This window comes from Hemitrygon akajei, chromosome 23 (assembly GCF_048418815.1).
Source record: "Hemitrygon akajei chromosome 23, sHemAka1.3, whole genome shotgun sequence".
NCBI classification, from domain to species: domain Eukaryota; kingdom Metazoa; phylum Chordata; class Chondrichthyes; order Myliobatiformes; family Dasyatidae; genus Hemitrygon; species Hemitrygon akajei.
In genome coordinates, this window is record NC_133146.1 from 39,031,137 (window position 1) to 39,056,798 (window position 25,662).

Sequence of the window (25,662 nt, forward strand, 5' to 3'; positions counted from 1 at the left end):
GATAGTTGTTAACTATTTGCATGAATGTACCCTGAATGTCAGATAGTCCATGAGCCAGTAGGGTTGGTCGGTACCATCTGAGGGGAATAGTGCTCATAGTGATTTTTGGCAAGGTGTTCATCTCTAGAGTTAGAAAATATGTGATAGCGTTGCACCAGTGGTAGCTTTATGTGTGCTATCATGCATTTTATAACACTACCCTAAAATAAACATGTCTGAAAAGTGGCCAGTATAAAGTACCACATATATATTCAACCTAGTGGTTTTTTGTCATCAGTGATCCCTCAACATTGAAATTTGTCACAATGATAGCTGAGTTCAAGCACATTTTATCAAATGTTGTTATAAAATTCTACATTGAAAACTATGTCTTTGGTGGCACTCGCAATACAGTGCCCAATTTCAGTAGAGTGAATCATTTCATTTTTAGAAAAATATTTGTCTGTTGTTTATTTTGGAAAAGTCAATAAAAACCCTAGGACACATATAATCACATGGATTTATAGAGAATTTATTCAGGAATTCAAATAGGTAATCATTTTTTGTATATATTCCATATTAACATCAGTACAGCAGAAAATGTTACCCCACCCCCCCAAAAGGTAAAAAACCTCATTTGGGGAGATTTCTGGAGTTTTATCAATGTCATGGTATTTTCCATATTGTTGTATCAAATCAAAACAGTCTAAAGCTTTTGTCATAACATATAGAATTACAGTATAATAGTTCAAATGTGGGGTTCCACACGGCCATAACTTAGGCCCCATTTGGTTGTAAAATGAATATATTTAATCAAAGACTGCTTTCCATACTTTATTTTCCATACTTTCATAACCTATTAATAATCATAATAATTTTCCAAGTCTTCCACCTCTTCATCTGAACTTTCCACACTCTCTGAAGTGGATACCTGGTTCTCACAGTCTGCCGGTCTACACATATCAGTACACCTGAGGCCATTTGCAACGCACATACATCTTGGGAGTGAACATTTTTTGGACAGTTACAGGCCAGCAGATCCAGGACAGTATCGGGTGCTGCTGGCCTTCCATCCAGTGCACCATCAACTGTTCAGCTTCCTCTTCTCTCTCCATCTTCCATCCTCTGCCAACAGGGCTTGGCACTTGTGGGTCCTTCTCCAAACATCTCCATATACCAGCTCGCCGTGCCTGTTTTGTTAAGCAGTCCTTGCATGGTGGGAGTTGATGACTCAATTTCACCTTTTTTGGCACAGAAGAGGTGATACCTGAGCACGTTGACCTTGGTGGTCGATGCATTTGGGGCATACAGAAGACGTAAATGCCTCCAGTTTGTCCATTAGTTCTGGGGAGAGGTCCCATTCCTGACCCAACTCTTAAGAATGTGTCCTGAGTTTCTCTGTTGCTGGTCAGAAGTTTTAGGGTACTTGTCTTCCCTTTGCCTGCAAAAGCACCTAGTGTCACATCCTGTGTAACCCAATTAGAGCCCTAGAGGCCTCTATGCCAACAGTGGCAGCAACCTTCCTGATGTCTACAAACCTTGTACGGGTTCTAGTGCCACACTTCTGGAACAATGGAGCCTCAATCCTGTCACAAAATGCTAAAGACATGATAAAGACATCTGTGTCTTCTGAGCAGATCACTACAGATTGGTATCCCTCGCTTGTGGGATGGGCAGCATGGAGAAGTAGGCGGCTATCTGCTTCTTGTTGACACTGAAGAGCTGACACCTCCTCACTGTCTTGAGATGTGATTCTGTAAAATTTGTCATTCACAGTTGCACACAGAATCTTCTGTAGCTTTACTCTGTACTCCGCCTTCCTCCATTCCTGGACTATGAAGCTAATGAGACTATTTTTATTACTGACTTTGTTCAGGAAGCTCCTCCACTGCCTCACCGTCTGTGTGCCTGTGATACCTTGCAACTCATGACCAGTCTCTTCACCCCGTAGAGATCTCTCACTATTCTAGAGTTCTCCTTGTATGTGTGGAACACAACATCTATTCTGCTACTCTGATTGCCTTCCCTCAGAGCAATACCCAGAACTGTTGTGGCAACATCTCTGAAAGTAACTTGATCACCTTTCACTCTTTGGACCAAGTTCATTCCATCAACCACTGTAGCAGAGTTTCCTGGGAGTTGCTCTTCTACTGCTACATTTTTCTGCAAGGTTGTGGCTAAAGTAGCTTTATTTGTCTTTCTCAGCAATTGTTCTGGTGTGGACAGGGCCCAGGGCAATGGTCCAAGGGAATGAGAAAGGATATCCTCCATACGTAGACTGCGCCCTTGTGCCATCACTATGATGCGTCCAAACAAAGACCTGTATGCTTTCAAGATGATCGCCTGCCCATTTGATTTCACTCCTCTCTTCTTACACATCACTGAATGTTTTTGGCTTGTTGGTTTTCATTGGGTCATGGAATTTCTTTGCTGGTGGGTCTTCCTCTAGTCTCTCATCCTTGAAGGTTGCACAGCATTGCTCACCAATCTCACATGCCTTCATCAAGTCGAAGGCAATGTCCTTGGGGCTACCTTTACCTTAGAGATGCTAATGAGGTCCCGCTTCTCTGCAAATGGGTTGATCTTGTCGAAATTGGTTGCCTTGGCCCTCCAAACTTTGGGTTCCCTCTGTAGAGTTTGAATTTACAAGACAACGTCCCTTAATGATACACTTTCAGGAACCATTAACAATTTTCCTTTGTCATCTGGAAATGCATGTACTGAATTGCCCAGCTCAGATTCCAGTTTCCTACAAATGTGCTTCCTTGTAGAATCTTGTAGGAGTGTAACTCCACCAGATAGCATGAAAAATTCAAGTTTTGTGACCAAAGAAGTAACTTGTACAATCATCTTGTTGGGTATGATATCAGTTTTGATATACTTGAAAGGTCTTTATAGGCTTCCCTTTCAATCCTTTTATACAGTTCATCACCATCTGTTTCATCATCATTCTCTTTGTACTCAGGTTCCTTTTTTTGATTCTGGTATAATCCTTATAGCAAGAAACATGATAGTGGGCCTCTGCAGCAACAATGTCCCTGCTTGTTACTGCTAGGATCTTTTCATCTTCCTTTTGGATTGTACATTCTCGTAGTGTTTGGTCAGCTCTGAGTTGTACAGCTTGTGTAAGCTTTTCACGTGACTTGGAGCCCTTCAGAAATTTCACCTTATTGCAAAAAAAGCAGATTTGATCATACACCCTTGCTTCTGATGAAGATCTCCTACTTGGCCTTTTTGATGTACAGATATTCTCACCAGCTTCATCAGCAATGCTTTCCTTTTCAGAATCTCCTAAGTCTCTCATCATGGTGAAGAGGCTTCGGCATTTTCGGTGATAGTAGGTTCTTGGGACTTCTTTTTCTCCAAGTTCTTCAGCAATGTCTAAAATAGGGGCATAGTTTCTCATTTTGGCTGCTTCAAGTAATGTTTTCCAGGATTCATAGTCTTGAGGACTAACTAAATGGTCATCATCTTCTCTTGATGTTTTCTGGTGTATGATACACTGCTTCTTAATAGATTCTTTGTTCTTATGGCTCTCCATTCTGAAGCAAAGTGATTCAGCTACACCAGATCTAAATCTACTCTACTATTTTCTCTCCTATATTGTGCAGGACTATCTGACCACCTCAGTACCTGAAACAGAAAAAATTCACGTTAACATCGCTAGTGAAAAAGGCACCTGCTGCAAAGGTGATATAAATGTATGTATAAATGGTGATATATAAGATATAAATGTGAAACAGAACATGAAAACAGAAGTACATCTTATGAAATGTGTAGTCACTGTGTTGTCACTGCCAGTAATAGATGACATTTGTAGACGTGCTAATTTTAACAACTTTTCTGAAAAACATATAGTCTGAGCTATATTCCCACCAATTTTCAAAGACAAAGTGCCAATAATAAGAGAGAACCATCAGTTTGAAGAAGAATGCTTTATTCAGTGCTATGTACAGTTTTGAAAAGTGTGTTTTGGCATGGGGTTATAAATCGAGTTTTTCACACCGAAAGCTACCACATATTTTCTAGCACTAGGGGCATATACCTTGTCAAAAATCACTATAAGAATTATCACACCCAGATGGTACCGGTGGCCCAAATTTGGGGTCCTGGCTCACGGACTAAGAGGCCAAAGCTCCATCCCCACCTGATATCTACTCACTCTCTGATGTAGTCAGACAAATTGTCCCCCTCTTAAGCAGTGATTGCCAGAGGGGAGGGATTGCAGGCAGAAGGTCAGATCTGGTCCACTGTAACCACGGTGAGCATTAGTTTACTGGTGTCCATAAGGCTGAGAGAAGCTCAGGGAAAACACTCATCACATAAAAAGGCATAACCATATTATATAATGTCTGTCATTGCAATTAGGAGATGAGAAACATTCGGTTTCCCAGTGGGAAAATAAACATGCTGCAACAATATGCTACAAGGAGACATAATATCCATTAGGTCAGAGTATTATTGATCTAAATATGATTCTTTATCTGAACAATTAATCAGTTGTTTATGCTCATCAGCATTGCTTTAAAAGATCTGCAATGTTAACCTCACAGCTGATGCTGGCACGGAGGTTTAGTTTGTTATTTAGATGCCTTGAGTACATCTTTTGTTTATTGTCAGAATTCTGGCTTTGGAACAGAATAAAAGAGCACTGATTTTATAACTGAACTGAAATAGTGCGGAATCCAGATGGTGTTTTTCAAACACAGATGTTGATGATACTCTCTTTAATATTGCATTTACTGTTATGAAAAAAAAAATTGGAACAGTTCATGGAAAACTGTTGTCCTTCTGACTTTGAATGAACTAGAATAACAGTTCCAGACAGCCAGATCCAGCATGCTAGCCTCAGAGTCAGGTTTGTTATCACTGATATATTTCAAGGTATTTATTACTTTGTGGCTGCAGCACAGGGCAAGACAACAAAAAATACTATAAGTTACAATATTAAGTAAAATAAATAAGTAGCGCAAAAGATGAATTGTGAGGTCGTGGTCTTGAGTTCATGGACCATTCTGAAATCTGATGGCAGAGGGGAAAAAAGCTGTTCCTAAAATGTTAAATTGCCAGTAACATTGGCAACAAGAAATTCTGTTTCACGACTATTGCTTCTGAATGCAAAACTCCAACAATTTCTCCAAGATGGAATGAAAGAGACAAGCCATCGTTGCAAATTATAGCCGAAATAAAAAAGGCAGTGAGCTGGAAATACTCAGCAGGTCAGGTCACATAAGTGTGAAGAGATACGGAGAAAGAAGACCCCTTGTCAGAACTGGTAAATATTGTAGTTCTTTTGAACTGACTTTTTTCTAACAGATGCAGCCTGACACATGGAGTGTTTCCAGAATTTAAAGTTTATTTTGTAGATTTACAGCATTAGCAGTTTTATTTTCCTATTTTTAAACTATAGGCAAACTTGAGGATATTAGATACAAAGATTGGTAACAACATCTCCTCCACAACCTCCGTTAGCACAGGTGCACCACAAGGCTGTGTGCTTAGGCCCATGCTCTTCTTACTTTACACTTACGACTGTGTGGATAAGCACAGCTCCAATGCTATATTGACGTTTGATTGTCGTTGGTCTAATCAAAGGTGGTGTTATATACCCCGTAACGGGTTAAAAGAACCAGCAGAGATGGAACACAGCTGGAGTCTGGTTTTGCTATTAACAAAACACTATTTATTACTATCTACGTAATATAGTAATATAAAACCAGATAAAACAAACAGGTTATCAGAGTTTATGCATATATATAAGTGTGGAAATATAAAACCCCAAACTTTTTCAAGCTTAGGTGGTAAGTGATACAGTATTACAATGGTATATAAATGAAGTCGGTCCAGTTCGTGATACTGAGTTGGGTAGAATTGTGGAGAGAGAGAGAGAGAGGTGATTTGTTTTCCAAGTAAGCCGATGCCGTCGATTCTTCCCACGTTGTCCTACGAAGTCCTGTTAAAGTCACTGACTGTGACCACACAAAAGGGTACCATCTTCACACGGTAAGGCTATCAACCCAGGCATGGGTTAAACACACCGATAGCTTTCCACCGATCACCCCTTTTTAGCACTGCAAGCAAAACTCACCCTTTTCGTGGGCACTTAAAGCTCGTCCATGTCTATTTCTTCTGTATTTCTGTCTGTGTCTTCCATGGGTCTCGTGTGTCTGTCTGAAAAGCCAGCTGACCTTGTATATGTCCCAAACATGCTGAATGCCAGCTCTCCATTATATAGCTCTGCCCTTCCATCAGCACGGCACACAGAAGCTGCTCGGTGCTGTCTCTGAATCAGTGTACACACACTCTTTTTAAAGGCGCAGTCCATAATGAATAAACCTTAGGATCTCGTCACAGTGGTGATGAATCTGCATATAGGAGGGAGATTGAAAATCTGGCTGAGTGGTGCCACAACAACAACCTCTCTGTCAGCAAGAAGTTGATTATTGACTTCAAGAAGAGGAAACTTCATCAATGAGCCAGTCCTCATTGGGTGGGGGGGGGGGGGGAAGGAGCAGGGTCAGAGGTGGAGAGGGTCAGTAACTTTAAATTTTTAAGTGTTATCATTTCAGAGAGCCCAGCACATTAAGTGCAATTACGAAGAAAGCATGACAGTGCTTCTACTTCCTTTGAAGTCTGCGAAGATTTTGCATGACGAACTTGTATAGATGTGCAGTGAAAGGTATATTGAGTGGTTGCATCACAGTCTGGAATGGAAACATCAATGCTCTTTAATGAAAAATCCTACAAAAAGTAGTGGATATAGCCCAGTCCATTACGGGTAAAGCCCTCCCACCACTGAGCACATCTAAAAGGAGTGTTGTTGTAAAAGCAGCATCCATCATCAGGGACCCCCGCCACCCAGGCTATGCTCTCACTGCTGCCATCAGGAAGAAGGTACAAGAGTTCAGGAACAGTTATTACCCCTCAACCATCAGGCTCTTGAACCAGAGGGATAACTTCACTTGCCCCATCACTGAGCTATTCCCACAACCTATGGACTTACTTTCAACGACTCTTGATCCCAAGTTCTCAATATTTATTTATTACAGGCAGTCCCCAGGATACAAACGAGTTCTGTTCCTGAGTCCATCTTTAAGTCGGATTTGTACATAAGTCGGAACAAGTACATCTAGTATTATTTAGCGTCAGTTGGTCAAACATTTGTCTTAGTATATAGTACATATTTTACCTTTCTGTGCATATAAAACACTTAAGAAATGTATGTATTCCAATAATTAAACCACTACAATGCTTAGAAATAATTGTAGCTTTCATTGGGGCAGGGCCTTACACATGCTCCATTATTCTCACTTTATCCTTTAAAATTATTCCGATCGTTGACTGACTGTAGCCTAACGCTTTTCCAATGATCAATGGTGTTTCGCCTCTTTCCAAGCGCTTTATTATTTCCATTTTATTTTCAATCATGATGGCTTCCCATCACCGGAACAGAAACACTGTGAGCAGCAGGTCCCGACCTCCGCCGCCTCCAGAGGTCCGCTGGGTCCTAAGGGCCACTGCACTGAATTCCCTGGGTCCTAAAGTCCACCGCACTGAGACAGGTTAAATGGGACAAGTGGGGGCTGTGCTGGGTTTGGGTATTTGATCTCCACAATATTCCGCTTAAGAATTTAAACTGGAGGTGGCAGTGTTTTTTTACGAAGTTGAGTTGCGAGCTCGACATCAACCCGGCACGGATGGTACGGGAGTCACTGGATCGACATCAACCTGGCACAGGAGTGGTCTGTCACTGGATCGAACTTGGGAACCTCCGTTCTTGAGCCCGGCGCTGATCTCACTGCGCCACCAGCCGACCAGAACGGGGGAGCGGGGTCAGGGTGAATCTTGCTAAGAAAAATTTAAGCCAAACACAAAGTTACACACTCAACACAGTGTCAATGGCAACGACTTAAAATGGTGGATGGCGTCACGATCCGACTTAAAATGGCAGACGGCGTTCTCTTTCCTCGGTTCGTAAGTACGAGTTGTCAGTAAGTCGGACGTTCGTAACTCGGGGACCAGCTGTATTATTATTTTTGTATTTGCACAATTCATTGTGTTTTGCACAGTCCTTGTGTGTCCACCCTGTTGGGTGCCGCCTTTCTTTTATTCTATTATGCTCTTTGGATTTACTGAGTATGCCCACAAGAAAATGAATCTCAGGGTTGTATACAGCAACATATTTTTACTTATGTAACAAATCTACCTTGAGCTTTGAAGATTGCACAAATGTCTCCTTTATGTAATTCACTTCTGGATGTCAGATATTTGAAATAATTTCTGCAGAGTGCTGTATGCAATTTCGTGTCAGGTGCCTAAGGTTCTACTTTCTATGTGCTTGTGTGTTCTTCAAAACAAATAACTCTGGATTTGCAGTGTTTTGTTTCTACCTTTTATGTGATATTGGTAGAATTAGAAGAATAATTTTCACTATATATGTTACGTGGTGATAGTATTTGATAATGAAGTATAACTGCTAATGAAGTGCCTGATTTGGTTCTGTGATTTCACTATCACTTGAAACAAGCTCCAGTTACTGTTTTTGAAGTAATGTTTGTAGTCCTGCTGCCATCTGCAGAAATATGGCAATTTTCTTAACTTTTTAAAGTATGCACGACACAAGAAGTACATCAATGATTATTTGCTTTATTATGGTGGCTCCAAAGAAGACTTAAAGAGATCAACGTAAGTGTTCAAAAAGAAATTTTCAATAATTGATTATTATAGGTAATGCTCAACTTGAAATCATGTGCTGCTGATGACATTGATGCATTGTGAAAATAATCTTAATTGAGTTTACAGTACAAACAATTAGCAAGAGTAGCTGATTAAGTATTTGTCTTAGTAATTTTTAATTTCTGTTTAAGTTAAAACCAAAGTACTGTAAATGGTATTTATGATTGTACGTTATTAAACCAACCCACAAAGGAATAGAGAAAAATGCAGGTTCTGAATGCTAGGCACAGAAGTAGGTTATTTGGTTCCTTAGTTAGATTTACTGGAGAATACAAGCAACACACACAAAATGCTGGAGGAACTCAGCGGGCCAGATACCATCTAAGGAAATGAGTAAACAGTCGACGTTTCAAGCCCAGCCCTTCAACAGGACTTCAGTCCTGACGTAGCAAATACCATGTTCTTCCCAGCTCCCTTGAGATGAAGATCAATGTTTAAAATTATTGCGCCAGGATGTAAAATGAATGAAAATCATTTGAGAATAAATATATTTGTTTGTCTGGTATGATTAGAATGGATTCCTAGAAAATCAAAACAGAAAAAAAACCATTTATTTGATAGTTGGTAGCATAACTTTATAGATACAGATAATTCACACCCCAAGATGTGTGGTTGCTGCAACTTGACACCACTGAAATGTTTTCTGGGTGAATCCCGTTATTTCATTGTATGCAAAGAAAACAGCTGTTGAAGTGTATTCTTCACCATTTGAAACTACCATTGAACTCAATTGTGTAAAATTCTGGCTATGGTGTCATCTAAGGCTTGTTAGAATAATGGAAATTTTGCAGAGTTCCTTTTGACTCCTGCTGCTCAACAAATTCCAAATTGTTCAAATTCAGAGTATTTTTTCTTCTTTGCTGATCCAAATCAAACACTTGTACCTCTAACTTATTGCACTGGTCCTGCTTTTGAAGACTGCAATATGTTTTATATTTGCAATTTGAGACTTCATGATTGCTAATCCCATTTTTGTTGGCAGAGTGAATGATAAAACAGACCTGGATGTGATAAGAGACAACCATAGATTCTTATGGACAGAAGATGATGAAACTGATATGAACTGGTAATTACAGGCAATTGTAGACTTTTATAAACATATGCACAGTCTATGGCAGTTGACAATGTATTCTATCTTCAAATTTCATTCTATTCAGCACTTCTGACAGCAAAATAAATTCCCAAACATTTAATTTTTAGCATTTATTGTTTCTACTAGCTAAAGTTTCTGCAGAAGATGTAAACTTTAGATAATGAAGTGCCAAAAGGTAAATAATGTTTTTCTTGAATTATATATTGTCTCATTTTGTAACAATATTTTAGTGAAACTTTTGAAGTGATTTTTATAATTTATTACATTGTTTAATTATTTACTTTAATCATTTTTAATCATTTGCTGTACTTTGATAACCACATGATTCATAGTAAACACTTTTTAATGGTAAAGTTTCTCATCAGTACCTTAAATTGTTGTGAGAGTAAAGTAACAGTTCATGTTAGCTCAATTATCACCTTCATTTCCATCATCCACCCATCTTTTTGAATCATACTTGTTCCTACTCAGTTTAAACAACTGGGTGCCAGCAGCTGCAACCACAATTCTGACAAATGTGCAAACAATTCAACCCATTATTTTCAATTTCTCTATCTTTCTTTTTCAATATTTTAATTGATTTTTTACAAAAAAGAATAGAGTACAGGAGGATGTATATCATATATCAGTTACAATATGTGTGAATCACACTTGTAGTTTCTTTATTCCATATTCATGTAAATTAAATTGAATCATAATATTGAAAAGTAATTATTTTATTTTTATACCAAAAAAATCTAAACTCACTACCGAGAAAAGCTGTTTGGTAAAGAAAGAAAAAGGGGGGAAAAAACTTACCATACAGTAAAACATATTATTAGCCAACATCTGTATTTGATAACAAATCAAAGATTTTGAAAGTAATTCATAAAAGGTCCCCACAATGTTAAAAAGTCTTGTCTTGATTCAGAAATTGAACAACGAATCTTCTCTAAATTTAAGCGAATCTTGAAAAATACTGGAAGGAAGTATTTCAAACTTTTTCTGTGCTTTTTAAAGTAAATTTTAAACCAAATCCTTTGACTGCCTTATTCGGTATTGTTGGAGGAAAGATATTATCTTGAAGACACCTGATTTGCACATTTCGGCTTTTATTTCTCTTGTAGCTAGGAGGGCATTGTTGCTTAGGTGGAAGGATGTCGCTCCGCCTACTCATGCTCAATGGCTAGGCAATGTTATGTCATGCTTAAATTTAGAGAATTTCTCTATCTTTAGACCATTTTTTTAGGATGTGTTATGTCTGCTTTGAGTTTCTCATCTCAGTGACAAGTAAATTATGGAAGTTCTAGAAATGTAGTGGTTCTGCATTTATAACATGAGCAGTTAGGAAAAGAAGTTCTGAGATGTGGGAGTACTTGATGTAACACCCTGATAAAAATATTTAATATATAGTTTGATGGTCATTAACTTGATATGGACTTGGCAATCATGAGAAAGGATGTTGATTTAAAGGAATTTTAAAATTTGTTGAAATATGAAATATATATGGTGACCTTCCCCTCAGAATATCTAAACAAAATTTCTTCATGTTTTAGGGAGAAAGCATTGGCAAAGAAATACTATGATAAATTATTCAAAGAATATTGTATTGCTGATTTGAGCCAATATAAACACAATAAGGTACGCTGATTGAATATATATGTTATCAAATGTTTCTGAAAGAACTGGCTTTAATGAATGTTCCCTATATTTATTTTGATTATACTTGACAATAGTATCTGCTATTCTACTAGTGTTATCTTCTTATCTGACAGATTGGATTTCGGTGGCGAGTAGATAAAGAAGTAATTTCAGGAAAAGGTACTTTTTCAAAGTTTTTGATCTTACTTGTTCATGGGATTTGGCCCTTGTTGGCTGGGTCAGTGTTAGTTGTGCAATGGTAAGAGAAGAAAATTGCTGTAGGTCTGAAGTGAGTGACAGATCTCCTTCTTTAAAGGGCAAAAGCAAGCTGGATAGTTTTGCTTTAAAGTTTAAAGTTTTAGAACTAACCTCATAACTAACCTCATAACTAATTGGAGCAATGGCTTAGAGAATGGCTATTAATTTCTGAATCTGTTCATATCAGAATCAGAGTTAGAATCAGGTTTAATATCATTGACATATATTGTGGAATTTGTTGTGTTGCACCAGCAGTACATTGCAATACATAACTTTAAAAACTATAAATTGCAATAAATATATATATATATATAAAATTAAATTAAATAAGTAGTGCAAAAAGTGAGGGGAAAAAATAGCGAGGTAGTGATCATGGGTTTATTATCCATTCAAAAATCTGATGGTGGAGGGGAAGAAGCTGTTTCTGCAACATTTGAGTGTGTATCTTCAGGCCCCTGTACCTCCTCCTTGATGGTTGCAATGAGAAGAGGGTATGTCCTCAATGATGGGGGTCCTTAATGATGGATGCCGCCTTTTTGAGGCATCACCTTTTGAAGGTATCCTCGATGCTGGGGAGGATAGTGCCCATGTTGGAGTTGGCTGAGTTTACAGATTTCTGCAGCATAATCATAGTAATCTGCCTATTTTATGGTTTTTGGAATCCTACTTAAGTGAGTTTGAGTACTTTAGGATGGTGGTGAATGTTGGTAGCTCAGGTTGAGACGTTTGATGTTATGGTGTTTGCCAAGTTTGGCAATTGGCTTGCAAACATTTCATCACCAGTTGAGGTGACGTCGTCACTGCTCAGTTGTTGGTGCTTCTCTCTCTCCTGTTCATTTGCCTTGGTCCTGATTGGTTATCCCTTCAGTTGGCCGTTGAATTCTGTTAGCTCATGTTTTTTTTTTGGCTCATAGGGTTTCATAGATGCCGTCTATTTCAATATGTTTCTTTGCGAAGTTATCAGAAGAGAACCACGTTTCTAAAAATTCTTGTGCCTGCTTCGTGTTCCTGTTAAAGTGGTGTCCTTCTTGATCTTCATGTTTCAAGATCAGTGACAGTGGATCATGTTTACGTTATGCCAGTTTGTTTCCCTGTAAATGAGTTGAGAGTTTATGTCCTGTCTGATTGATGTAGTTCTTGTTACAGTCTCTGCAAGTGAGCCTGTATACCACATTGCTTTTGTCGATTGTCTTTAATGGTATTTTGATTCTGGAGATAAGCTTTCTTAAAGCTGCTGTTAGTTTGTGAGTGATTGTGATGCCGTGAGGTTCAAACAGTCAAGGTGTCATTTCTGAGATATACTTGATGTAGGGCAAGGTCGCACGATTCAGTGTGCATTGAGTGAGGTCTGCATGACTTCCTCTCCTTAAAAAGCATCTCCTGATGAAATTCCTTGGGTGACCATTGCTCTGAAGCACTTTAGCCAAGTGCTTCTCTTCCCTGGCCTGAGGTTCGGTAGTGTTGCAGTGTGTTTATGCTCTCTTAAATAAGGTGCAAATGCAGCTTTTCTTGTGGGAGACAACAAACATATCGAAATAGACACCATCTACGAGAACATTAGATGAAGATGAACGTGTATGCTGATGTCTGTCATCACCTGACTTATCAGCTGCTTTTTGCTTGGCCTAGCGTAAACTTTTCCAAATGTCATTAGAAGTGCATAACACAACAAATTCAAGATTTTCAACCTCAGTGATCTGATAAACAGATTTTATTTACTCAATGGACAACTGACCCTGCTTTTTCTGAAACGAAGCAACTTAGTGAATGCTCATATTGCAATCTGGATTGTTACTAAGATTGGACTGCTTTATTAAAAGTGGTCAATTTCAGTTTCTGTTTTCTGACATCAGAATCACTCTGGTTTGCTCACAGTGATTTATGCCGGATCATACAGTCCACTGCTCACTGTTGGATTAGTGGGGTCATTCAAACTCCATACTCAAGAAGAGAGTATCTTTTTTTGGTACGAGCATCTGCCTGCTTTCTAGACTTCCTCAAAAGTGTCTGTATGTAGTGGGCTGAAGTTATGTTCTTACAGAGACTCCCTGTGTAGCTCTATGTCCCTTTGACAAAGCACATGCTTCCAAGCGTGTACTGTTTATGAACAGCATGTCCAGGTTATTCTATTCTGTTAGGAGCACTCCACACCCTCCTCCCATCATTGCAATCCTCTCCTATAACTAGAAGAACTATGTCTTCTTTAAAATTGCCTCCGAAAGGTCACACCTGTGAAATAAATGTCAACTTCAGGGTTGTGTGGGGTTACATAAAGAAATCTCATAATGCTGTTGTGTGACTCTTCTAGCTGAAGTTTTTTCTCTTTAAGAAACTTTCACAAACAGTGTTATAATTGTTTATAAATGCAAGAGATTCTGCAGATGCCATAAATCCAGAACAGCACACGCAAAATGCTGGAGGAGCTCAGCAGGTCAGGCAGCATCTGCAGAAAGGAATAAACAGTCAATGTTTCAGGTCGAGACACTTCATCTGGATTGGAAAGGAAGGCGGAAGAAGTCAGAACAAGAAGGTGGGGTACGGGAAGGAGTACAAGCTAGACAATAATAAATGAATTCAGGTGGGTGGGGACGACGACATTATTTTTAGCACAAACTCTGCAAATAGTAAATAGTACTCAAACTTTGATGTTACAGTATTCAGTGAGCTTGACAGTTAGCTTGCAGTCATTTCATCAGCAGTCAAGGTGACATCCTCAGTGCACAGTGTTTGGTGTTTCCCTCTGGAAGTGCTCATGTTTATATAGGCTCCCGTTCGCCTGCCTTCACCCTAAACGACTTATATCCTTTGAGTTAACCGTTGAATTCTACTGGCTTGCATTTCTTTAGCTCTTAGGGGTTTGTAGATGGTGTCTACTTCGATGGTGCCAATAATCTGAAAAAGAGACATGGAGAAACACTTAAATGTTCCAGATTCCACCTCCCAAAAGATGTGGGTTTAATTGGCCATTGTAACTTGCCCCTAGTGTAGATGAATGTTAGAATTTGAATAGTATTTTTCGGACTGTTGAGGGTTGTTATAAGATTGGCCAGTGTCAAAGTTGGTGTTTGATGTTCACATGGACTCAGTGGGCTGAATTGTCAGTTTGTCTGCTGCGTATTTCCATGACGAGTGACCGGGATAAGTACTTCAAAGGACGGAAATAATACCATCAATATTGTCTTTGCAAAATACTCCAAATTAACTGGAAGGATAAGTGAACCACCACCTATGCTCTCTCACTTCAATTGTGTTTGACAGGCCAAGTTATTCTCAATTCCAACACCAGACTCCCAAATCAGACGTACTATCCCAAGATATGTTGAGGCAAGCAGAGAAAAGATTTTCCAGACTAAGCTTGAAACTCAGAGGCTGTGTATCAGAAGAGCAAAGAAGCTTTGCGTAAACAGTGGAAGGAGCTTATCACTTCACAAACTACCCTTCCCTGTCCTCAGCCACCTCCTTCCTCCTTTTTCAAGGAGTCTCATTGTCCTCATTAGCCAGCTCAGAAGCAGAAACCCATATTGGAAGCAAGTCATCCTTAATCTTGGGAAGAAGATGGGGTGCAGCTGCAGAAGAGACTGTTAAACTCAACTGTAAGCTAAAGAGTAGAACCCTTACAAGAACACATTGAATTTATTTACTTTAAGACATTTTTTGCATATTTAGTTTTTTGCAAGTCCAGAACATTTAGTTATGTATAATCCTGTTTATCACATTTTTCAGCCAGTACAGTCTTGACATTTCTATTTTGGAAGACGCAACAAATTTAGAACTTGTTATCAATACTTTTCAGTATTTTGATGACCTTGTTCGTACAGTCATTTAGGGACAAATTTGTACTGCTTGTGTTAATGGTAAACACAAGAGTTAATTAAAATATAATCCCACTGGGACTAGTATAAACATTAGAATTAAAGGAAGATTTACAGCAGAAGCCTAAGACATTTAAGGACAAGAAAAAGCCATTAATTGTCACCTCATTTCAACTACAGCAGAGTTAATCTGTGAAAAATGCAGTTTGTCCTGTTGAGAGTTTAGAGCAATTATGGCAATATATATTAAATACTTTGAAATCATTGCATTTTAAACCAAATATTTGTCATCAGAAATCTATATATAATTTATGCAAATTGCTTTTAAACATGAACATTAAGAAGGTTCTTTATAACATTTTCTGCAGTTTACAAATTTATTTTAAAAACCACATAAACCGGAAAATCTTCAGTAATAATATTGGCAAATGATGAGGAGAGAATTAATCAAACATTTAGTAAACAGTGTTGTCAACTAACATTAACTACTTGCTCTTTAACAGAGATTATTGTTAATATACTGTATTTTTTTAAAAGAGAAATCTGATAAGTTCATCCAGGAACGTTTTACATCATACCTAGAACTATAGAGAAATGCTTTTCAAAGTTATTTATTGCCTTGGTGTGTTTTGCATTAAAATCGTACATTCTACATAATATGTGAAATGAAGAATAGTTCAAGTGTGGGAATATCATCATGTAGCAATGGTTTTGTGAATTATTTCAAATAATTTTTAAAGAAAAAGTATTCAAAGAAAATTATTTTAAATTTTCCATTGTCAGGTCAATTTTGTTGTGGAAACAAGCACTGTGATGTGAAAGAAGGTCTGAAAAGTTGGGAGGTTAACTTTGGATACATGGAGCATGGAGAAAAAAGAAATGCCCTTGTGAAATTGAGTGAGTCATCTCTTTATCATTGCATTTCTAGATTTGGGTCTGACCAGAATCTATTAGGTTAGGTCAGGGGTGTCAAACACATTTTAGGTCACGGGCCGGATTGAGCAAAATGCAGCTTCATGCGGGCCGGATCAGTCGGACGTGTGCGAACGCAGCTTTCGTTGCCTCCGTTTTTTCAGCCTGCTCTCATGTGTCTCAGTCTCTGCTATAACTACAAAGTGTTTCACTTTACAAATTCCGTTTCTTATGAAGAAGACTGCCGAGCAAGACTGCCGAATAAACACTAAAAACCCTGAAAACCTGGTACCTGAATAAACTCAGCATTAGCCATATCATACGCCATAGGCGCTTCGATTACTGGGGCCAGCTTTAATAGTAATTAGATATTATCTCGCGGGCCAAAGATAATTCCACCGCGGGCCTTGAGTTTGACATATATGGGTTAGGTTGACATCACTGAGTAAATAATTACCTGCTGATCCAGTTAGTTAATCTGCAGGAACTGGTGGTCCTATCTTGTATGAACAGTCATTTGCTTAAGCATCTGGCTTGCTTCAAGTCTGCTTGCTAATTTGATTATTTTCTTAAATTTAGAATGCAGAGAGTGATATGTGATTCAGAAAAGAATAGCAAAACGCTCTTCTTAGTTAGCTAGGTCATTGGAATTACTAAACACATTACGTTAATATTGAGACTGTATTCAGTTGATGAGGAACATTTTTTTTGCTAAATGTCTTTAATGATGCAAATTTTGATAGTGTAGTGAGAAAGCTGATGATTTGTGTTCCATTTGTGTGACTATCTTAGGACTCTACCCTTAGACCAACTGGTGGTGGTAGGCGGACCATTTAACCTTTTATCTCAAAGTGAATAAAGGCTGTTACATAATACATACCAGGAGAAAATAGAGAATGGAAAATATGTAGAAATTCTGAATGTTTTGGGCTGCCTAGTACATAAGCACTCTACGTGCATCACAGTGAGTGAACAAACTCTTCTTTGACTTCCAGTTACAATGTCCCAATGTGTTTTACAGCTAATTAATTGTAATGTAGGCGAAAAGAAAAGCTAATTTGCCACAATGTGATCCCACAAACAACAGTGAGATGAATGACCAATTAATTTCTTGTTTACAGTGGTGTTGGTTAAGTACAATAGATCAAATAACCTCCCATATTTTTTTGAATAATGCCAAGACATTTTCTGCACCACCAGAATACACGAAGCACCAGTTTAAAGTTTCATCTGTAAAACAGAATTTTTGCTTAGATCTGATAATGGTGACACATCCCTTGGGGTGTGGACAGAGGGATAATGCAGGAGATACAGTAAAGAGACAGAATTAATATTCATAATAGTGTAAGGCTGTGTACATTTACCTTAATATTAATACTAACATTCTCATACAACAAAGCAACAAAATGTTTGAGTTTGGAAACAATATTTTTTATTATTCCTATTCCTCCTCTGTGTCACCCCTTGTTCACCATTTCCCTCAGGATAAAGTGGATTCTTACCTTGTTCCCTTGTTCTCTTTGATATCATTTTTCATAACTGTTCCAAACACTGTCGTTAATCAAAATAAAATGCTTGTTTTTTTATGGTTACTGTGCAGTTGCTACAGGATTCAGTAATAAAAGAAATCACAGTAGGTCAAAAGGAAGTATCTATTAAAGCAAAATAAATAATGCTTTATATTATTACAGCTGGTCTCATTGTCCCATTGTATCTCTAATTTCTGAATTTTCTCCCCAGCTGAATTACAACTTTATTCCTTCTGTCAAATTGCATGACCGTACACTTCACTGTATTCCATTTGCCAGATTTTTGCCCATTCTCCTAATCTGTCTGTCATTCTGCAGACTCCCTTCTTCCTCAACACCTATCACTCTAACTACCTGCCACTCTACCTATCTTTGTATTGTCCGTAAGTAGCCAGAAAGCCATCAATTCTGCCCTCCAAATCATTGACATATAACATGAAAAGAAGTGGCCCTAGTACTGAACCCTGTGGAACACCATAAGTCGCCGGCAGCCAACCACAAAATTCCCCCTTTATTCTCACTCTTTGCTTCCTGCTAGTCAGCCAATCTTCTATCCTTCTATTCTGTCTTCTTTTCTGTAATACCAAGGGCCCATATCTTGTTTAGCAGTCTCACGTGTGGCACTTTGTCAAAGGCCTTCCGAAAATTCAAGTAAACAGATTCCACTGACTCTCCTTGGTCTATATTGCCTGTTATTTCCTCAAAAATTTCTAACTGATTTGTCAGGCAAGATTTCTCCTTAAGGAAACCATGCTGACTTCAGCCTATTTTATCATGAGCCTCAAGGTACCTCAATGAAATCTATCATCTTTCCAACCACTGAAGCCAGGCTAGTTGGCCTGTAACTTCTTGGCTTTTGCCTCCCTCCCTTCTTAAAGAATGGAGAGACATTTGCAATTTTCCAGTCCTCCTGAACCATTCCAGAACCTAGTGATTCTTGAAAGATCACTACTAATATCTCCACAATCTCATCAGAATCCTGGGGTGTACTCAATGTGGTCTAGGTGACTTATCTACCTTCAGACCTTTCAGCTTCCCAAGCACCTTCTCTTTAGTAATAAAACTACACTCATTTCTGCCCTGTGACACTCCCAAATTTCTGGCATATATCTGGTGTCTTCCACAGAGAAGACTGCCGCAAAATACTCAAGTTTGTCTGCTATTTCTTTGTTCACCTTTACTACTTCTCCAGGATCATTTTCCACCAGTCTAATATCCACTCTCACCTCTCTTTTACTATTTATATATCTGAAAAAAACTTTTAGTAGCCTCTTTTCAATTATTGACTAGCTTATCTTCATATTTACCTTTATATACCTTCATATATCGGTAGCCAGGATATGGGCTACAAAATACAACACGCATCATAAAAAACGCACATCATAAGGGCAATGTTCTGATAATCATGGGGATTTCAATATGCAGGTAGATTGAGGAAAATCAGGTTGGTGCTGGATCCAATGAGAGAGAATTTGCAGAATGCCTATGGGATGGTTTTTTTGGAGCACCTTATGGATGAGCCCACTAGGGGAAAGGCTAATGTTGGGTTTGTATACTGATCTGAAATTGATTAGGAATTTTAAAGTAAAGGAACCCTTAAGAAGCAGTGATCATAATATGATAGAATTCACCCTGCAATTTGAGAGGGAGAAGCTATCAGGTCCAAACTAGACTTGGATGTAATATCTCTTCCTAAATTCGGAAGATGCATCCCAAAGAAGAAATATTCTAAAGGCAAGATGACACAGCCTTGGCTGACAAGGGGAGTCAAAAACAATTTAAAAGCAAAAGAAAGGGCATGTAAGAGAGCAAAAATTAGTGGGAAGTTAGTGGATTGGGAACCAACAGACAGCAACTAAAAAAGCCATAAGGAGGGAAAACTGAAATATGAAGGTAAGTTAGCCAGTAATATCAAAGGGGATACCAGAAGTTTTTTCAGATATATAACGTGTGGAAGAGAGGCGAGAGTAGTCCACTGGAAAATGACCTCGAGAGGTAGTAATGGGGGAGAAGGAAATGGCAGACAAACTAATAAGTATTTTGCATCTGTCTTCACTATGGAAGACACCAACAGTATGCCGGAAGTTCGAGAATGTCGGAGCAGAAGTGAGTGCAATTGCTATTACTAGGAAGAAGATGCTTGGGAAGCTGAAAGGTCTGTAGTTAGTTAAGTCACCTGGACAGATGAACTACACCCCAGGGTTGCGAGGGAGGTAGTTGAAGAGATTGTGGAGGCATTAGTAATCACTAGATTCAGGCATGGTTCTAGAGGAATGGAAAATTGCAAATATCACTCCACTCTTTAAGAAGGGAGGGAGGCAGAAGAAAGGAAATTATAGGCCAGTTACCCTGACCTCGGCGGTTGAGAAGATTTTGGAGTCAGTTGTTAAGAAGGAAGTCTCAAGGTACTTGGAGTCATATGATAAAAAGGTGGGGTGGGAGGGGAAGGAAGGTGATAGGTGAAACCAAGTGGTTGGGAAAGGCCAAGGGCTGGAGAAGAAAGGAATCTGATAGGAGAGGAGAGTGGACATAGGAGAAAGGGAAGGAGGAGGGGGCCCATGGAGGAAGTAATAGGCAAGGAGGTAAAAGATTAGATGGGGCATAGAGGGGAGGAGGGAGGTTTTTTTTAACCAGAAAGAGAAATGGATATTCATGCCATCAGGTTGGAGGCTATCCAGGCAGAAGGTAAGGTTTTCCTGAAGATGGTCTCATCTTGGCACAAGAGGAGGCCTTGGATCAACATGTCGGACTGGGGATGGTAATTGGAATTAAATGTTTGGCCACCAGAGTATTCTACTTGTATTGGATGGTATGGAGGTGCTCGACAAAGCGGTGCCACAATTTACGATGGGTCTTACCGATGTAGAGGAGGCCACATCAGGAGCACCGGACACAATTGATGACCTCAGCAGATTTGCAAGTGAAGTGTTAGCTCACCTGGAAGGACTGTTTGGGGCTCTGAATGGAGGTGAGGAAGGAAGTGTATGGGCAGGTGTAGTACTTAGATCACTTCTGGGGATAAGTGCCCAGAGGGATATTAGTGGGGAGGGACGAATGTACAAAGGAATCACAGAAGGAGCAATCCTTGCAGAAAGTGGTGGGGGGTGGGGGAGGTTTAACTACTCTCATTCTTAAATTGTATGCTTTGAAAAAAAATAGTTGTGTCATGTAGCACTGCATAAGTGTATGACTGATATGGATCAACAAAAATACAGATAAAATGTTTATACGTAACTATCAAACTTACTGATTTATAATCAAATACAGTGTTTCTGAATTTGTGTTTTAATTAAAACTTGTGTTTCCTTTATAGGGATGTGCACTGAGTGCTCCTATAAGTTGAATTATCATCACAAGTAAGTTGCTTTATTCTATGTTGCCGCTTAAAAGAAATGGAAAGTAAGATGTGTACAAGCTTTATATCATTTCACATATTATGTAGCAATGTAAGCAGGAATAGGCCATTCAGCCCTTAAGCCTGCCCTGTCATTAAATAAGTTTACAGTGAATCTTTAATCACAGTGCAATTTTCCTGAACAAATCCAAAATGCTTTGATTCCTTTATGATCCAAAAATCTGTCAACTTGTGTCATAAATATACTCAGTACCTGGGCTTCTATTAACCCGTTTGATAGAGAATTCCAAAGATTTTCTTTCCTCTATTGATTGAAGACATTTCTTCTCATTTCTGAAGGCCATCCCTTTACTTTGAGACAGTGACACCTAGTGAGTCTGACTCATTCACCACAGGAATCTTCAGTACTGCTTACAGCCTGACAAGCTACTTATGTATTTTGTTTGTTTTAATGTATATGACAACTTCTCACTGTCATTTCCATTTTACTTACCTGTTCCAAACATTAAATATCATGGAAAATCTAAAATGGTCATGTTGAACCATTTTTGCCATTAATTCATCTACCTTGTGAATGTTGCATGTGTTTGCTTAAAGGATCTGTCAGGTCCAAACTAGGCTTTGATGTAATATCCCTGCCTAAATTTATAACTAATTATTGCAGATTATGAACTGAATATTTTAATTTTAATATCCCACTGGCCCATTTAGTCCCATATCCTGTTTGCTTTGAGATTTAATTCTGTTTTGTAACTCAGTAAATCAGCAATTAGAATGGTGAAAAAACATTAGTTCCAGTAGAAATACCCTGATTATTTTATAACATCATTAAAATTTTGTAATGAACATATAGTACTTATTATAAGTATTTCTAGATTTAATTAACATCTATGTTTAATAGTCAGAATATATGAGTTTGGGTACTTCCCCTTTCCTGTGCTTTTTTGCACTTTTCAAGGAAGTGTTCCATACTCTAGGCATTTCCTAGTCTCATAAAATCTTTGGCTCCTCACCAAATACAACTAGGCTTTCAGGTAATCCTGCATTTGCCCAGTGATAACAGAACCACTGCATTCACTGTGAGGTCATAATTGATATTGGTAGACACATATGCTGGAAAGCCAGAGTAACATACAGAAAATGCTGGAGGAACTCAGCAGGTCAGCCAGCATCTATGAAAAGGAATAAAGAGTCCTGCATCGGCCAGGAATATCAACTCTTTATTTGTTTCCATAGATGCTACCTAACTGCTGAGTTCCTCCAGCGTTTTGTGGGTTTTATAATTGGTATTGAAATTGGTTTGGTTTATTATTATGTGTACTGAGATACAGTTTAAAGCTTGTCTTGCATACAGATCAAATAATTAAGCAATGCATTGAGATAGAAAAAGGTAAAACAGTAACAATGCAGAATAAAGTGTAAAGTTGCAGAAGAAGTGCAATGCAGGTAAACTATTAAGTGGAACCTCATAAAAAGGTAGACGGTGAGGCCAAGAGTCCATCTTGTTGTACAAAGTGCCCATTCAAGCTGTCCTTGTCCCTGGTGGTGCATGTTTTCAGGCTTTTGTACTTCTGCCTGATGGGAAAGGGGAGAATAGAGAATGTTTGCAGTGGCTGGTGTCTTTGATTATACTGTCTGCTTTACTGAGGCAGCAAGAAGTATAGATAGAGTCCATAGAGGGGAGACTGGTTCACTTGATGTCCACAACTCTGAAATGGGTTCTTACAGTCACATGCAAGCAGTTGCCATATCAAGCCATTATATGCATCCAGACAGAATGCTTTCTATTATACGTTGATAGAAATTGGTAACGGTCAATGGTGACATGCCAAATAGCTTTAGCCTTCTGGGGAAATAGAACTTTCTTGCCTTGACATCAATGTGGCTGGACCAGGGCAGGTTATCGGTGATGTTCATACCTAGGAACTTAAGGCTCTCGACACTCTCAACCTCAACACCTTTGGTGTAGGCAGAAGCATGTCCACTGTCTGCTTTCTGATGTCAATGGCCAGCTGTTTTGTTAACATTGCTGAAAAGGTTGTTGTCATGCAACCATGTCACTAAGCTCTCCGTCTCCGTCTTGTACTCTGTTCATCATTATTTGAGATGTAACCCACTACGGTGGTATCATCTGCAAACTTGTAGATAGAGTTAGAGCAGAATCTGGCCACACAGTCATGAGTACACGGGAAGTAGAACAGGGACTGAGGATGCCACCTTCTGGCGCACTAGTGTTTCGAATAATCATGGCTGAGGTGTTGCTGCCTATCCTTACTGATTGTGGTCTTTTGGTCGAGAAGTCAAAGATCCAGTTGCAGAGGGAGGTATTGAGTTGCAGGGTTCAGAGTTTGGTGTTGAATGAATTTGTTTGGAATAATAGTATTGAAGGCGGAACTGTAGTCAATAAACAATAGTCAGACTATCCAGATGCTCCAGGGATGAGTATAGGATCAGGAAGATACTGCATCAGTAGGCAATTGCAGTAAGTAGAGGTTGTCTGGAAAGCTGGAGTTGATGCGTGCCTTGACCAGCCTCCTTAAACACTTCATGATGATAAATGTTAAGAGTTTCTGGTAGGTTTCACTGAGGTATATTGTCTTGTTTCTCTTGGGTACCAGAATGATAGTGGTTTTAGAAAAACAGGAGTGAACTACAGCCTGAATCAGGGAGAGGTAAAAAAAAAATCTGCAAATACCCCTGCCAGCTGAGCTGTACAGGATTTAAAGACGTGGCCAAGGACACCATCCTGGCCCAATACTTTCTATGGTTTCACCCTCCGGAAGACTGATCTTACGTCCATAATGGTGACTATAGATTCAGATGCACTGGAGACTGTCAGTGTGGGTGGTGTCATATCCATTCCCTCTGTCTAAAGTGTGTATAGAATATGTTAAGATCATCAGAATGGGTTGTGCTGTTGTTGCCAATGCTGATAGATTTTGTTTTGTTACCCAATATAGTACATAAGCACAGTCACAGCTGATGACTGGACTGGGACTCAATTTTGAACTGGCTCTGTCTCTTGACATCTCTGACAGTTTTATTGAAGTTATATCTTGATTGCTTGTAAAGGTCAATGTCATCTTATTTGAATGTTGCAGACCTAGACTTCTGGAGAGAGTGAATCTCCCAGTTCATCCATTATTTCTGGTTTGCAAACATTCAGATTGTTCTCTTTGCTACACTGTCCTCAAAACACTTGCTAATAAAGACCATGATGGTGGTGATATTTATTCCTGCAGCTGAGTCTTTGACATGGATTAGTCTGCCGAGTAGAATCTCATGTATTTCCTCAGATGAGCACTATATGACATTATTTGCTAGATTCTCCCTGTTCCAGCTTCAGCTTGTATGCGGGGAGTAGGAGCACAGCCTCGTTGTCTGATTTACCAAAGTGTGGACAAGGGATAGTTTGGTAACATTGTCGATGGTTGTTTAGCAGTGGTTGAGAGTATTTGGCCCCTAAAGATAAACTTACCTGGGACTTGCACAATATTCTGCAATTCAGGAACAGCTTCATCCCCTCTGCCATCTGATTCCAAAGTAGACATTGAACCCATGAACACTACCACACTTTTTTATATTCTTTCTGTTCTTGCACTCTTTTTAATTTAACTATTTAATATACAAATATATACTTACTGTAAATGATGTACTTATTTTTTCTCTATGTTATCATGTATTACATTGTATTGCTGCCATTAAGTTAACAAATTTCATGACATATGCTGGTGATATTAAACCTGATTCTGATTCTTTGCGGCATGCACTGGGACTTGTACAATACTTTCCCTTTCCAAGTACATACATAAAACACAGAACAGGAACAGACTGTTTGGCCCACAATATCTGCTGACCATGATGCCTCTCCAAACTAATCACATCTGCCTGCATATGGTCTTTTTTCCTCTATTCCCTGCCTCTTCAAATACTTACAAATTCCAAAGCCCTCTGGAAGCATTGAATCCCATGTGCCAAATTCAGAATGTTCCTTGATGGTGGGTCGCAAGCCTCAACCTGGTAAGTAGATCCAAACCACAAGAATTTCCCCAATGTTTCAACGCCTCAGGGTAATTCTCACATTACTGCAAAAGCATACAACCACTCCCATCTATCACTAAATCCAATTATCTGCCTGTGGTGCAGAACTGGAGATGCCTCATCAAGCTATTGCCAAACCTCCGGTTAAATCTCAAAGGATGCTGGAAAGTCAATGCAACCATCACAGAATACTTCAATGCAAACTAATTATGCTGGATGTGATCCCTATTCAAACTAAGGAAAGATCAAACAAACAGCAAGGTCCATCAGACATCATCTGGAACACATCTGGTTTTCTAATATCCCATTGAGAAGAAACATTGGTGT

General features: G+C 38.9%; 1 protein-coding gene across 2 annotated transcripts in view; it reads left to right on the plus strand.

The window, feature by feature from the left end:
* Positions 1-25,662, plus strand: part of fra10ac1 (FRA10A associated CGG repeat 1) — a 50,235-nt gene that overhangs the window by 10,082 nt on the left and 14,491 nt on the right. For both annotated transcript variants that reach the window (XM_073027458.1, XM_073027459.1), the window contains exons 5-10: positions 8,588-8,664; positions 9,698-9,781; positions 11,344-11,428; positions 11,563-11,608; positions 16,282-16,395; positions 21,253-21,295. In XM_073027458.1, the coding sequence (XP_072883559.1) occupies positions 8,588-8,664; positions 9,698-9,781; positions 11,344-11,428; positions 11,563-11,608; positions 16,282-16,395; positions 21,253-21,295 (449 nt within the window). The remainder of the gene's footprint in view (positions 1-8,587; positions 8,665-9,697; positions 9,782-11,343; positions 11,429-11,562; positions 11,609-16,281; positions 16,396-21,252; positions 21,296-25,662) is intronic.